We start from the raw sequence: 16,944 nt of genomic DNA, 5'->3' as shown, positions 1-16,944 counted from the left end.
GCTCTTCCTCTCTCACCCAACCGGTCGAGGCAGATGGCCGCCCAACCAGAGTCTGGTTCTGCTCGAGGTTTCTGCCTGTTAAAAGGAAGTTTTTCCTCGCCACTGTCGCCAAGTGCTTGCTCATGGGGGAATTGTTGGTTTCTTTGTAGATAAAAGAGCTTGGTCTGTACCAGCTCTATATGGAAAGTGTCCTGAGACAACTTCTGTTGTGATTTGGCGCTATACAAATAAAATTGAATTGAATTGAATTGTAAAAGTTTGTCATAATTAGTGTATGAATTCTTGAGTTAGAGCCAAAAATGTGTCAGTGACCTTTGACCACTCAAGTCTAATCACTTCATCCTTGAGTCCAAGTGGACTTTTGTCCACATTCCTTCAAGGTGTTCATGAGACATCACATTCATGAGAATGAGACAGACTAAAGTACATACTGATGGACAGACAGCCTGAAAACATAACGCCTCTGGCTACAGCTATCGCCTGATTGGAGGCATAAAAATGCAGAGAGGAGTTCGGAGGAGAAACAGGGGAGCAGTGTGTGTGTGTGTGTGTGTGTGTGTGTGTGTGTGTGTGTGTGTGTGTGTGTGTGTGTGTGTGTGTGTGTGTGTGTGTGTGTGTGTGTGTGTCCAGGGTACCTGGTTAAGATTGTGGTGAGGTTGCAGCACGATGCCATCAGGTATTCCTCTGTAGTACTTCCCCTTTCCATTGGACAGGCCGGACCTTGAAAGAGACAGGTCAAGATTTTAGACCAGAGCCTGACTGTAGGCACTGCATTTATTAGCTGGAAACAAGATAAATAGATCCTCAAGATCAATGGAAATAAAAAATCAAGGCTGATCAACTTCCTGGAATCAAAAGTTGGACCAGAAGAGAAATTATTTCTGTCAGAAATGATAAACACTAATCTATTTACTCCATTGTATCACAGTAATAATACACTTCGCTAGCTTGTCCCAGCCTGAATTTCAATGTCAGATGTTCAATTAAATCTTTGAGGCTTGGAATTTTAGTCCTGCATATTAATGTGTGCAGGGTTCTGGGTTGAGCTTAGCTTTGGTAATGAGCAGACACATTTCTACATGCAGGCTTTCTCAGTAGGTGTGGCAGAATTCTGAGTAAGCATAGCGCCTTTTCACTTCAGACTCTAATTCTTAATATTGGGTTTGCACCAGGTCATGTTTCATAATTGAGTTGTTTAGAAACACTGAAAGAATGACTCACTTCCCTGCCATCTGATATTCTGTTTTTGGAGTAAGAGGAAAGACTAGGTGTTCATACATGGTGTACTTAAATCAGGAAAGTTTTTAACAACATAATGCAATTATTATCCTAATGATGAAGACCTCACCTGTTTCTCTCTTCATCGTCACTGCTGCCAACCTCGTCGCTGGATGAGGAGTACTCTGTGGCCTTGTTCAGCCGACCCAGAGCAGATCGTACAGCCTGCATGGCAGAGGTGAAGAAAAGAGGTGGAGAAAACGAGGTCAGGTGAGTCAGAAGATAAAAGAAAGAGCAGAGGAAGAAGTGACAAAAAGAAGCCTTTTGTTTAATGTGCTGCAGATGAAGATGATTACTCTAAACTATCTCTACATAGAAAGAGGACGGCCTGACTGGAAATACCCTGAGGTCACTTCACATGTCATGTACAAGCTGAATTTTGGTGACATCTGTGTGCACATTTTTTGAGATGATATCGATAGGTCAGGTCAGTCAATCTGTCACAACTGGTCTCACGTCAGGTGTGACAGGTGTGTACAGTGTGTGGCAGAAAAGCTGCGACAATGTAAAATGACTCTTCACTTACTTGTGTGTGTCCACTCATTACGTTTTCCTGTGCCATCCTGTGCAGCTGGAGACGCTGCTGCAGAAGAGGACTCTCCAGCTTGAAGAAACCTACAATACACACACAAACAAATTTAATGATACACACACACACACACACACACACACACACACACACACACACACACACACACACACACACACACACACACACACACACACACAGACATATCATCAGGCATTAGTAGCAGTTATGCATTGTGAAACAGCCACATGGTCGGTGCTGAGAAACTTTGAACAGATTAACATCAGTGATGAGGTGTAATTACCATGGACAAATGAGGCCATTGTCAAAAAAACAGCAGGGTTTCCTGGCCTCTGCAAGGGCTCTAACATTGTGTATCACTGGGCTGTGGAGCTTTACAGCCATCCATCCATTCATTATCTTTGCCGCCTATCCCTTTTGGGGTTGCGGGGGGCTGGAGCCTATCCCAGCTACAATGGGCGAGAGGCGGGGTACACCCTGAGCCGGTCGCCAGCCAATTGCAGGGCCACATGCAAGGACAAACAAACATTCACACTCACACTCACACCTACGGGCAATTTAGAGTCATCAATTAACCTAATGAGCATGTTTTTGGTCTGTGGGAGGAAGCCGGAGTACCCGGAGAGAACCCACGCATGCACGGGAAGAACATGCAAGCTTCACACAGAAAGGCCCCGTCTGATCGAACCGGCAACCTTCTTGCTGTGAGGCACGTGCACTACCTGCTGCGCCACCGTGCAGCCCAGCTTTACAGCCATAAACTATAAATTTGGAGCTATGCTGGATCCAAAGTTCAAAGCACAGCTTGACCTGCTCGTCATTAAGCAAAAACTCATCAAATGTCATAAGAAAACACAGTAGAAAAAGTGAAATTAGCCAGTTAGCTCGGAGCAGTGGAACATGCTCTGAACACAATATTGGTATATCATCACCTCATAGAGTTGGTATGACTATATGTGTTACAGAGGCCTATTGTACACATCAGGCATGCACAGAGCATCATTCATTTGGAGTTGTGTGTCTGTCCGTTGGATGAATCTCCATCCAACATTCACTCTCCTTTTACTGTAGCTGTTGTTTGCTCTCCATCAGCTCCTGAGGGAAACATCAGGCTTGAGCTGCTAAAAGCTCCACAGAGTTCACCAGCAAGCTGTTAGCTTTAAGAGCAAAAAGACTCTGTAAAACCCTGAGCCACTGTTAATATAAAAATATTGATTACAGCAGCTTTAAAGTGTTAACAAATGGTGGTTAGATTGATCAATCTGTGTTTGGTATCTTCAGCCACTACATGACACCAGAAATTGTCTGTTGCTGTTACACGAGCTTCAAAACTCTGCTACTGTTCAGAGCACAAGAGTGATTTTAAGGCATAAAACAGGAGAAGGCTACTGCTCTTCCATCACACACCAAGAGCTTCTGACAGTGGCAGGGTGTCTTAAATTTGAAAGGGACTAGCTCCACCACCAGTACTACTTGACAAACTGAGGCTCACTTGTCCCCCGTACCTGCAGCGTTATCTGCTTTTTATGGTATTAAACCAAGATATCAATCAATTTGTAAATTCTATATATGTACATGTATGTCTGTACACACACACACACACACACACACACACACACACACACACACACACACATATATACTGTATATGAGTGCTATCAAAAATATCGCGTAATAAACGCGTTAACGAAAATCAATTTTAACGGCGTAATTTTTTTTTATTGCAACATTAACGTTCTTTGTGATCTAGTGAACTTTTAGTTTTTTATAAGCTGTGGCCACTGCTAGTAACGGAAGAAAAACTACAGCATCCGGTTATAAACCAGAAACAAAACAATAGGCACGTCCCACGCACGTGTTTGGTCTTGCCTGCTCGCTAGCTGTAAAAAAGTAGGTTACCGGTTTGTGTGGATGTCGAGCACGAAACGCCGAAATGGATGCAAACAAGATTCTGAACGGAAAGTTTAGTTTCAAAAAGTTGCCAGATGGGTCGACTGACAAGACCAAAGTTATCTGTGTGTATTGTCGGTGTGAACTGAATTATCACCGCAGCACATCTAGTCTGAAATAGCACTTGATGGCCAAACACACGGCGAATGCAAATTCGACAGAGGCATATGGATGCTATTATGTTCAAAGGAAACTTAAGAAAGGAAAGTTTAAGCCATGGTTTAACTGCACTATAGCCTGAGTCCTAGTTTACAATGATGTGACCTTTGCAACTTTATCTTGTATCATCCTGTTTTGATCCCTTTGAAAGGCTTGTTGAAGGGGCTTTTTTGTAACTAAGTATTTATTTGTCATCTGTTTATTGACAGTGTTAAACTGTGTGAGATTTTATTCATTCAAATGTGAATGACTGCTCAAAGTGAGAATGTTAGTGTGAAATATAACACTACGCGTTGTTTTCAATAAAAAAACATGCAAGCCTATCCACTTTTCCATGTTGATAACAGTATTAAAATGATAATTTAAGGGACATTTAGAATAGATGAAAATGTGCGATTAATTTGTGATTAATCGCGAGTTAACTATGACATTCATGAGATTAATTGCGATTAAATATTTTAATTGATTGACAGCACTAATATATATATATGGATGTAAGAATGCTGTAAACATCTTTCCAACAGCAATAAAGTTCAAAGAGGAAAGCAACTTTTTCTCAGGCTCATCATGAGCAGATAAAAAGCTTTTCACCACAGTGAGGCTGTATGAGTGTCTCGGACAATCTCTGATCTGCGGCTCCAAAAAAACAAGGTCGAGGCCTGCAGCCACACAGAGTGGGAGGCATCAAAAGTTGTTTCCTCTCAACTGCACTCAAAGGGAAACTGAAACACTAAACAGATTTTCGCCCATCTTCCTCTTTTCTTTCGAACTCTCCCAGTCGAGACAGCAGCAGCTTGCTTGCTGCCACGTACAGACGAGGCAGAGCTTTGAAACAGATGAGCTGTTTCTCAATAGCACACAGGTGGAGAGGGCATACTTTGAACTCTTGATAGTAAGTGTATGTACTGCATGGTGGGCTTGGTGTGGTTGCATGTATCCATTTATGAGCATACTGTTTAGGGTGTGGGGTGTATGAGCATGTGTGATGGGTTAGAATATGTGTGTCTGGACCATGTGGGCTAAGCTGAGAAACCAATGATTTAACCTTTCTGCTCCAAGTTCACACACACAACCACACAGACACGTACACAGCATTAGTTCACACGAGGGCCACATCTGTGTGAAACCACAGGCTGAGCTTAAACTGTAACAACTGTGGTCAACGAAACAAACAAATTATATATACCTGACTGATCATCACAAAAATAACATTTACATTATGATTGTTACATACAGAGGAATAAGTCTCTAACCCAGCTTGCTTTTATGGCTCATACAACAGCATGTGACGAAGTTGGTGAAGGGCTGAGTTAAGGTGGCACTTACCTGGGTGGTTGCTGCTGGTGGGGGAGACTCTGTGAGACACAGACCGTCCACCCTTATCTGCTACAGACACTGGACTGCCACTAGATGGAGAAAGAGACCCACATAGAGAGTGACACAGACGGAGAGGGATTTTTGATCTGCATTATACTCTTCTATAAGTTCTAATCTTGAGTATATCCTTCACGGTGCCACTGCAATGACTCAATTTCCTCACCATTAGTTTCATCTAATCACAAATAATCATTCGAGCTAAGCTAATCTGATCTGCCCATGACTGATTGTTTTCTAATAATGTATGCAAGTGAGCTTGATTGTAGTGTGATATAAACCCTCACATTCAATAAGGCTCACTCGAGCTGGAAGGATATCTCTGTGGTGAGGAACTACCACTCTCACAGCCTGCTTACACTAGATTACAAATAAAGAATGTACACTCGTATTCTATTTAAAACTAATGTTATGTGAGCTTCTCTTGTTTCCAATTTAAGCACAGACACATGCATTGTATCTAAGTTGCAAGCAATGCTCACATATTTGCTGCTTAAGGCAACCAGCTCAGCTGATACTTACAGCTAAACTGACTTGTGGGAGCTCCCAAACTCAAGAAACACTCCTCTGTTACAAATCTACATTGAAAAGGAATGAACAGCTTGCTAGAAACAGAACTGCATTAGTTAAAGGAGTATTAGCTAATTCTTTGGGGGTTAGCGAAACCACCTCTAAACACCACATTGACATTATCACCATATAAACACATGGAGCTACATTAGCTTTCATTTGGAGTTGTGTTTCTGACCACCTGATATATGCAAATCCAATATTCACTCTCTCAACTCCTGAGGGAAAATATCAGCTGCTAAATGCTCCACTCTGTCTCTCCACCAGCTAGTCACCAACTTCATCTGTGTGCCATTTGGTGCTGTGCAGGTAGAGCACAAAGGGTTCATCTGAGCTTTTAAGCTGAAAACAGCTGCCTGCTCCTGCAGGAAAAAGGACCGTACAACCAAAATAATGACCCCAGAGATGCTAAAATAATCTGTCGAGCTAAGTGTGACTGCAGTGCCAGGTGTTAATTCATCTCTCGTGAGCAATCTTTTTCACACTACACATAGTTGTTTCATCCACTGTCAATATAATGTACCAATTGGTGAAGCTTTAAGGGAAAAAAGATCTCTTCTACACAGACAAAACACAGGCCAACTTTCATAAATGACAAATGTATTGTTTACGTGTTTCGTGTGCATACAGTGTGGTGGTCTACCTTGAAGCCGCCCTCTTGTGTCCTATTCCCAGCTCTCGACAGTAGAACTTCGAGGTAGTGCGTTCTGGGACCTGGAATTTGCACAAGACAGAGGGAAGAAGAAGAGTCAATTTGACAGACTTGATACAAACACATGGTCAGTGGATACACAAAGATGGCTGTCTCCTGGTGGTCCTGAATGCTTGTTTCACTTTTCATTAGTTTGAGAAGGCTCTTTACAAGGACCTCATGTCTAGGCGAGAGGGGTTCCAGCTAATTATAGGAAGGTTTCTGCAGTTATGAAACGACAACTTCTACAGAGCCTCAAAGGGTGTCGAGCAGAGGGCAATAAAATCTTTAACAATCCACTGGGAGACATTTATTGCTGAGAATCTAATGAGACCGTTTGGCTTTGCTATTTCTCAACATTTCAACACTGCTCCTTTAAACTGGCCGCAGCTTTGTCCAAATTGTACATATGGTGTGGAAATATTATCTGAGTCAGGGTTATTTCTTAACCTTCTTCAACACTGCCAGTCATGATGTGACAAGATCAGCACTGTGAAATCAATACGAGCACACTCTACTATGTGACGGTCTTTAAACTGGATTTCAACACTTCATTCTTCTCAAACTTTCAGTCTGACCAACCAGCTGGTGACTTTTTGACCTGTCATCTCCTGGGTCATATGACCCAGTTACAGAGAGGAAGACACACCCAGCAGAGCAGGAAGTGAGCTGTGGGAATACCTATCATCCCTCTGACAAGTTGCCCACATCCTGTATCTCTCACACGCGAACACACACACACACACACACACACACACACACACACACACACACACACACACACACACACACACACACACACGCGCACACACACATGTTGTGTTTATATCACTTGTGGGGACATTACATAGACTTACATTCATTTCCTGGAGCCTAACCCTAACCCTAACCATAACCACTATCTGCCTATTCCTAACCCTGTACCTAACCTAACCTTACCTAACCCGTAACCCTATCCTCAGTCTGCACCCTAAAATGTAATGATTTACATTAAGGGGACCTGCATTTTGTCCATAAGGGACATTGTGGGTCAGTCCCCACAATGTGACTGTGTAAACAGATTTTTGTCCCCACAATGTGATAAATACCTGGTCACACACACACACACACACACACACACACACACACACACACACACACACACACACACACACACACACACACACACACACACACACACACACCAAGCTTTTGCCTCTACTATTGCGTCACATGCATAAAATTAACATTAGAGCCCTCAGCATGATCTTCAGACTATTTACACGTGCAGTGTAAAATGAGCTGAATTCAGACAGTTGTAAAAATCATCAAATCATCATATGTCTGGCTTTGCTACAGCACATTACTACATCACACTCTAGTGGTGGAGGTCCTCCAAAGTGAGCAAATTTAAAGCCACTCCAGTGTTTTAAAGCAGCTCCAGTCACCACGCTGCAATCACAGGAGAGAGAAGTGAGTTATTATCTGCTCTGCTGAATCCATATGGCCTCCTGTTAGTTCAACAACATAACATAGCGAACAGACAGCTTTATTGGGCTCCCCTCCTCTCTCTGTAGTAGTTATTAGTTGTTCTATTAACTCCATATGGTGTTCTGTTAGTAAATACACCTTACAGCATATTCTGTTTGTAAAACACCTAGCAGGGGAGCAGTGATATTAGGCTGAAGGCAACAGAGAGAGAGAGAGAGTGAACGATGTGTCTTTGAGTGTTTTATCACAAAGATGGTTTTAGTTAGGGGCACTTGACAACAAGCCTTGAGAATAAAGCACCTCAGCACAGCACATACAACACTTACTTTCCCCAAAACACAGCCACATCTGCAGTGTGCCAATCACGTGCTCTGTGCACCACTTCCTTAGCATGGTATGATCAGAATACAGGATGCTTGGCACATCATGCCAGCCTCGTGTGAAGCAGGGGACATCCTGCCCCGGCATGACAATAACAATAACTTCCTCCTTCAGTGGCAGCAAGAAAAACACGACTTCAATTTTTGCCTCATTTATGCAAGTCATTGAACCTGCTGGTATGTGACCTGTTGCGTCATCCAGCCACTAATAGGACAGCTGTGGCTCACCTTAGGAGGTGTCTCAACGGAGTCCCAGAAGACATCATCTGTTGGGGACATGGGGCAAAACGGAGACAAGGGGGAGATGGCCATATCTGACATAGAGCTGCTGTGAGGGGCATCTCGGCTAGAGCGCAGATTGGCATTCTGGGAAAACAAAGGGTTTAAAGATTAACATGTAGTTTTGAGCAGTAATAGTAAAAAATGAGAGTGTGGCTACAAACAGGATCAGGAGGAAAAAAACATTCTCACATACATCAGTCAAGCGAGGACTAGAAAAGAGCAGAACAGTCTAAACAGAAACAAACTTCAAATAAGAAAGATGCAGTGCAGACTGGAGGACAGCAGGATACAAAACATTCAAAGGGAACAGTGGGCTTGTGATGTGATGTGACTGTGTATACCTGGTTGAGGTGAGCTCTCTGCATGGCTGGAGTACAAGGACTAGAGCTGCTCCCAGAGCCCAGCCTTGAGTGCACCTGGCTGGGCAGACCAGCAGCCAAAAGAAGCCTGGCTAGGTCTGATTCTTGGAAGTCCATCTAAAACATAAAACACATGTAAGACTGTGTGTGCGTGCATGTGTGTGTGTGTGTGTGTGCCTGTAATCACATAAAGATTGACTCAGCCCTCTGTTTAATCACGTAGTCTCACTGAGATCAACATTTTTTTTCCCACAAGCCGTACTGTTATCCACATTTACACATTAATGTATGAGCATATACAGGAATAGGTGGCAGACAGGAGACCAATAAGTAATCTTTGAAGAGGACAGTCAAGCAGTGACCATGGCAGGTATGCACTGCATAAAGCCGAGGAAACTTCTGGTTTTAGTTCTCCTCATTTTGCTGTAAAGTCTGATCTTATTCTTAGAATTAAGCTTATGTGCCATGCATAAATGTTACGACTTGGTCTCAGCTCCCGAATTATTTAAGAGAGCTCAGATGTCTCTTCAGTCCACAGTGCCCATTAGAGGCATCAGCTGTCCATATCTTCAAAATGTATGCTGATAAATGAATAAAGGATACTGGCCCAATATCTACATTAACCACAGCTATATCGATCAAAGAAAGAATAATTAAATCAGCTGAGTTGTGGCACATATAAACTCTGGTGATTTTAGGTTTCAAAAATGTTTAATTCCCATTTTTTCCATTTAACCCACTAAAGATTTTATTATCCCAAATAGCAGATCTGGATAACGTCAGCAGGGCACAGTACATCTTATATAAGCTTTCCTCTTGCTTGCTATGATATAGTCAAGCATATGTAATGTTGCACACGATGAATGATGGGTAGTCCTAATCATACGAAGTCAGCATAATCTCACTTCTGGAGCGAGGCCTCGGTGAAAATAAATACATAAATAAAAACAGAATTTTCTCAAAACCATAGTCAGCCTTTTGTCACTCGGCTGTTTGAAAATGCTGCCTCACAGACAAAACCTTTGATCTGCTTCCTGTTGCAGCTGCTTGTGTTTTTTTCGCTAAGAATAGAAGTATGAAACACATGTCAGTGGAGTAAATGTCTTGGTGGTCTCCATGACTGCACCACATTCAAACTAACATTTGGCTTTGATCCTCCAGACCTTTGTTACCTTGAGGTGGAGCAGGTCTGCCAGCTGAGATAAGGATGAAATGCCAAACCAAAAGTTAAAAAAGGGATTGAGAGGAGAGAAAAAAAAAAGATGAAATAAATCATTAAACTCAATGAAACTGTCCTCGCATTCATTGAGTTTAATGCACGAGACAGAGCAACACAGACTGAAAGACGTGGGATGTAGAGTTGACAAAGGGTGCGAGACAGCTGAGGAAGCAGGATTTTACCGCTGAGCGCTGGCTGTTTGCTGGACGGCTGGGCGAGGAAGCAGCAGCGGCAGCTGTGCTCCCACTATTAGCTGTTAGCTTCTGGACTGCTGCCACAGACTTTTCTCTCTGCCTCTGCCTGTCTCTCTCCCTCTCTCTCTCCCTGTGTCTGTGGTCGTGCTGCAGCGACAGGAGCTGGGTTTGGTCCTTGGGCAGGGTGCGGTGGGATCGCCTGCCCGCTGAGGGCTGCTGATGCTGAGCCAGAGGCTGGGGCTTGGCCTGCGGCTGTAGCTGAGGCTGGGAGAGCTGGGCCTTGTGCTGAAGCAGCTGGTTTGGAGCCACGGCTCTCTATGTAGCAAACATGAAAAGCACACATAGAAACTGACGGAGCCTGGGAGTGTCTGTCTGATATAACACACATTTATACTGTATGATGAGGCAACAGAGTGTGTGCAAATTTTAGCGGTCAAGATTCATGACTAATTTAAAGAGGGAAGCTTGAGACATGTCACTGTAAATCTTCTTGATTAGACTTGATTAAAATTTCCATTTTCTTGTTGAATGAGTTTTCAAATAGCTTACTTATAATACTTGCCATTATGATATGGTAGAATGGCTTAATATTTGCTAATCAAACTTCACGTCAGAGGGAAAAAACACTTCAGCTACAAATCACAAAGACTGAGTCATGATGGCATTTCAGCTTCCCATGAGTCAAGATGTTCTAATTAATGAGCAACTGACAGCGATGATGAGCGCTAACACTTCCAGGTTGTTCTGTGGTGAATATGTAGACTGGAGGTATGACATATACTTTGACAGGTCTGATCAACACTACTCTTCATATAAAAATAATAAATGAGGACATGCTAGTTCCAAACAAAAAGGGACGCTCCCAGGTTCTGCAGAAACTGACAAGACGAGCCACAGCTGTTGCACGAGGACCTCATAAAGCACATACATGATCATCAAGCTTACTGTGACACACATTCAAAGAGGCACATAAGAAAGAAGCTCATTTGATTCACTTCTTTGGTGTGAAACACAGACCAACATCCAAAACATTCATAAAATAGCATTCAGTCCAGCACTGGCAATGATGCTTGGACAAATGACGGCAGCTGGTCGTCTGGCCCGAAAATCTGATTTGCGAGCCCAACTTTCTCCAGAGGATATGCCATAAAAGCACAAATAAAGAACGACTGTCGACTACATCTCACAACACTGATTTTCTTCAGGTTACAGCTGTCTTAAAATCTCCTTTTGAAATAGAACCAAACGCCGTTTTCCATTGCCAGGAGGATGAATTCAAAAAACAGACTTTTCATAGACATTGCATTTATGTGCATGTTTGTACAGCTCAGCACCTGGACTGAGCTCCAGGTTTGCCCAGAGAAGATGAACACGAAGTTACACAGCAGTGCTTTTGGTTTGCACTGAGGCTAGCTACATGAGACTAAAGCTACAGAACTGCATGACACTGTGATGCAGCATATTACATATAAAATGCAACTGCAGGCTTGTACTTTATGTACACTTTCAGTCACTCAGGAAGCACACATACTCTAATTCACCCCCCCCCCCCCCCACACACACACACACACCAGTAGAGCGGACAGAAAGAACACCTGTGCCTTCGTTCTGTCCACTTAAGACATTAACATGGCTGCCACATGCCAGCTAGATGAGATGAGATTTATGAGACTGTCGCTATAGAGGGTAAACAATAAGATAAGTAAACAACCAAGGACTCATAGCCAGAATACTCAACATACCGAACCAACTAAGATCAACTAACAGCACTTTCCCAGCATTCATGGTGCCTGGGAACAATATTAGGAAACGCTCCATGGCAGCTGTCTGCAATGTGTCGTCCAAATGACCACGAATGGTGACTTGAGTAAGAATGCTGAGTTGCTCTATTTGGTAACTTAGTGATTATGAATGTCAAACTATGAAAGGAGGTGACAATGTGAGCTAATACTAAAGTTAGTCCATTCAATCGAAGGTTAACTCAGTAGACATGAAAACTGAACAGACAAATGAAGCATCGTCTATCCATGCATCCATCTTTGGAGTGTCGCAGGACAGGAAGCCAAAATAAGACCAAAAATGTAACTTCCTTCCCCACTTTTATTGAGTTATTTATATTCTTTCATGTCATTAATCTACAGACTACAGAGTGAAAAGGAAGGCAATGCTCATTCTACTACAGAGTGGTAACAACATGACATAAGAGAGAAGAACAGAGAGATTAGGGGTTTGGGGAGGCTGTTATAAGAAGAAGGGAAAGTGCTCGAGAAATAGAGAAGTGGCAGTGAAAACGAAAAGAGACATCTTTAGTGAATTTGTATGTCTGAAACCCCTACTGAGGTTACCATTTTGACAAGAAAAAAAAACGAGACAAGTCGAAAGAGAGATGCCTAGAAATGAAAAAGGTTACACGCTGTGAACGTCGGAGGGAGGGATGAGGAGAGGAAACAAGTGAGGAAGGGAGAAGGCATGCTGGGATCAGCGGAGAGGGGAGGGAGGGAGAGAGAGAGAGAGAGAGGGAGACAGAGAGAGAGAGGGGGAGAGAGGGAAGGCTTTAAAACAAAAGTGATGGCGTGCTGTGATAAGCATTGGCTTAAAAGCAAAAAGGATCTGATACTGCTGGTACAGATGAGTGTGTGTCACTGTTGACTCTGAGTCCTTACTGGAGTCCCACACAAATACAGAATTAAAAAACCTTTGAATGTCTTATCACCGGGGGTGTCAGGCATCCACAGCTCGACTGAAACACACTGTATTCCTCTAGTTTAATATATATATACATCTATACAGTCAGAGACAATTCATTTGGCTTTTCCTTCTCATTGTCTTCTCCACTCCATTGCTGTATAATCCTTTGCTCTTCACATCGCCTCACTCTTTCAGTTTCTGTCATCTTACCCAGGGTTAGAGACACAGATAACACCATTAAATTTGTTTCTCTCTCTCACACACAAACCTCTTGGATTCAGTCTTTGGATCAAAGTATATTCCCTCCTCAGCTTTACAACATAATCTACTCATATCATCAAAGTGGGAGCATCTCTGCTTCACAAGTCATTAAATCTTTTTAGGGTTGCAACTAACGGCTACTTTAATTAATAACAAATCTGCATTTGTTTCTTCAATAATCCATCAATCATTTGACCCAGAAAATGTCAGAAAATACTGGAAAATGCTCCCATCTCAGGTGATGTCTTTGAATGTCTTATTTAGTCTGACCAACAGTCCAAAACTCAAACATAATGAGCTGAAAAGCAGCACAACCTCACAACTGAGAAGATGAAAGAAGAGAAGATTTGGCATTCCTGCTCAAAAAATGACTGAGGCAATTAAATAGTTATCAAAATAGTAAATTTTCTGTCAATCAACTAAGTGTTTCTCATGAAGACGATGAAACCATGAATAACATAGTTTACCATCGCTAGCATTTATTTTTCCCTGCACACAAACACAGATTCTTATTAAGTTAGCATTAACAGAGTAAACAGGCAACTGATAAAGTTCAGAATTCTGAGAACACAAACACCCAAAAACATGTAGAAATCCTGACAAGACAAAGCAACAAGCAAGAAAATGAGACAATCACATAAGAGACAGAAACCTTGCAAGAAAGACCTCCTCAGAGGTTAGCAGTTAGCACACGCACAAAACCACTTAACACTTCGTAAACTCCTGCGCAACATCTTGTTACTGACCGAGGCCATCAGCTGCATTAAGAACATGCCCACATTCTAAATATGCTGCAGGAAGAGTCCTACCTGCCCTCGCTCAAACGAAAAATGAAGAAACAAATGACAAGTAAGAAAAACATATGGAGTGAAGGATTGTTACCTGCTCTGCAGTGGAGTCCAGAGGCCTTACTGACACATCGGCACTACGCTGTCTGCTCGCATGGTCCTGCTTGAGACACACACATGCACCACACACACATGCACGCACACACACAGGCACACACACAGACTCATTAACAGATAGCCACATGGTTGAAGTGAGACATCTGTTAGCATGTTTCTTGATTTTGAGGACATTTAGTCACAACCCAAACAAATACATTTCACTTAAATTCAAACTCTAAAATCCTCTTGTTCCACATTGTTGCATTTGTGTACGGTCCTCACAGGAATAGCAATACATTGGCACCACACCCACACACACACACCCACACACACACACACACACGCACACACACACACCCACACGCACACACACACACGCACACACACACACACACACACACACACACACACACACACACACACACACACACACACACACACACACACCCACACACACACACACACACGCACACACACACACACACACACACACACACACACACACACACACACACACACAGGCTTACTTTAATTAGGGTATACTAAGGTCTTGAGCAGAATTCTGAGAGGTGGGAACTGAAATATTCAGAGTGTGCAAGATGGCATGGAGCTTTTAGCCAACGCCCTCCAACCTAAATATTTCATTATGACCTCTTTTTGAATTTCCTCTGGAAAATCCTTGTATGTCCAAAACACTGGATATTTTCACATCAACAATGTTTAATTAAATCACCTCAACTGAAATGTTTGCAGTGGCAGCACCACTGCCTTTAGATTGTGTTTGCTCAACTTGGATCTGAAGGGTCACATTCAACAGGGCTTCAGCTCGAACGGCAGCTTAACTGGATGACAAAGTTTTTACATTTGATAACAAACTTAAGTGCCTTTGTGCATAATCCAAGGTTAGCACTCGCAGAAGTTCAATCTAGCATTAACACAAAGGACAGAATCACACGTCAGCGACCTGTTAGCATTGCAGAGCGAGTAAAGAGAACTCAATCGCTGTACAAGCCACTGACTGAATGTCAGCTAGCATGCAACAAACAAACAAGCACTATTGATAAAATATGGCACAAAACACCCTTTGCAACAGGAAGGTACAAAACTGTGGGAAACGCGGTCTGAGAATGCTGCAGGTGTGAAACTGATTATTATCACTTCCACCATGGCCTCATTTATCACTGTGTTAAAAAAAGAAAAAAACTGGACACCCTATTTATCATCAGTCTCATCATTATGTGCTTACAGCAGTATTTTATTTGAACTTTTGTTAAATGCCTATCTGCTCTTTATAACAATCTGTGTATAGAAATGTAAAACATCCAAAATAATTTGGTAAAAGAGGAGTTTTCATGGTTTGTAGCTGTGTTTTTCACTGGAGACAATAAGCATGCATATTTTTAAGCATTGCCTTTCCTACAGTCAAGCATTAACACACACTCCCACTACAAGCACTCTGCTGCTCTTTTCCACTGGTGTAACTGGGGGTTCAGAGCACCCACAGACAATTAAGAGACAACAGCCAAGCTAGCAGCTCTGCGAGTTTGTACTTGGGTACAGCAATGCTTTGAGCTAAATGCCAACACCAGAATGTGAACATGCTCACATGGATAATATCAAAATGCTGATGCTAAGCAGGTGTAATGTTTACCATAGTGAATATCATTCACCATCTAACCATCGGTTTTGTGTGTTAGCATTCTCACATTTGCCAGTTAGCGCTTGTTGCTTGAGACATTTCACTCAAAACCACAAATGTCAACCTCATGGTCATAGAGGAAAAGGCAGGGGATCACCGAAGTCAGTCAAATTCATTCACTTGAGGTCTTAAATGTTTGATCAAACACTGATAGAAATCCATCGCAACAGTTGTTGAGACATTTGAGTCTGGACCAAAGTCGTGGGACATCCGACCGTCTTACTTTGCCACTAGTGTGGTTAAAACTGAGGGTTCTCAGATCTGAGCATTCACTTTATAAAAAAGAAGAAGCAGCATTTTTGCATTTGACAAGCTCCAGCTAGTCAATGTTGGGTAGTTTTATGAGTACAACTCCAGCACCACAGCAATGCAAACCAGGCAAGAACGCCCTGAACCATAAAACTGTGCACATGGTGCAGAGTTTCCTGTTAACAGTGACGGCACCTTTAAAATTTGAGTTCAAGTACTGTGACTTATAGCGGCTCTGGCGACAAGTCACATAACCAACCATCTATTTTCTAGATCCACTGATTTTGTTCAGAGTTGCAGGGAGCAGGAGCGATTCCCAGCATGCATTGAGACAGGATAGACTAAACGCAGTTGTGTAATTGCATCCTTGGTCATTCCCTTTCCCCGTGGACCACATTTAACCACTTGTCTCGTCTTTAAGCCACCAACAAACCTCTGAAATACGTGATGCGACGCTCGCCAAATCAATCAATGTGTGAAATGATTGGAACCGCTGCACCCAGACAAGTTCTTCATTTGACATAATACAAGACATCACATCACACACTCACTGAACCTGTCACATAATTAAATGCAGATGCATTAAAACTTAATGAAGCATCAGATAGATCCATTAAGCATGCTGAACTTAATGAGTTAGAGGCAATCTGTGTAATCAGAATCTAATACGTACAGATAGCTCTC

General features: G+C 42.5%; 1 protein-coding gene across 4 annotated transcripts in view; it reads right to left on the bottom strand.

Annotated features, from left to right (window-relative positions):
- LOC139330901 (mitogen-activated protein kinase kinase kinase kinase 4) overlaps positions 1-16,944 on the bottom strand; it is a 69,722-nt gene that overhangs the window by 25,031 nt on the left and 27,747 nt on the right. For 2 of the 4 annotated variants that reach the window (XM_070962116.1, XM_070962117.1), the window contains exons 15-23: positions 14,308-14,373; positions 10,465-10,791; positions 9,046-9,180; positions 8,651-8,788; positions 6,525-6,595; positions 5,264-5,343; positions 1,805-1,893; positions 1,349-1,443; positions 636-720 (exon numbers count right to left, since the gene is read on the bottom strand). In XM_070962116.1, coding sequence (XP_070818217.1) covers positions 636-720; positions 1,349-1,443; positions 1,805-1,893; positions 5,264-5,343; positions 6,525-6,595; positions 8,651-8,788; positions 9,046-9,180; positions 10,465-10,791; positions 14,308-14,373 — 1,086 coding nt within the window. The remainder of the gene's footprint in view (positions 1-635; positions 721-1,348; positions 1,444-1,804; positions 1,894-5,263; positions 5,344-6,524; positions 6,596-8,650; positions 8,789-9,045; positions 9,181-10,464; positions 10,792-14,307; positions 14,374-16,944) is intronic. The other 2 variants (XM_070962118.1, XM_070962119.1) reach the window with 1 other exon arrangement.

Source organism: Chaetodon trifascialis, chromosome 5, assembly GCF_039877785.1.
Source record: "Chaetodon trifascialis isolate fChaTrf1 chromosome 5, fChaTrf1.hap1, whole genome shotgun sequence".
Taxonomy (NCBI): Eukaryota; Metazoa; Chordata; class Actinopteri; order Chaetodontiformes; family Chaetodontidae; genus Chaetodon; species Chaetodon trifascialis.
Note: the sequence above shows the minus strand (reverse complement) of the source record. Positions and strands in the feature narration are given on the sequence as shown.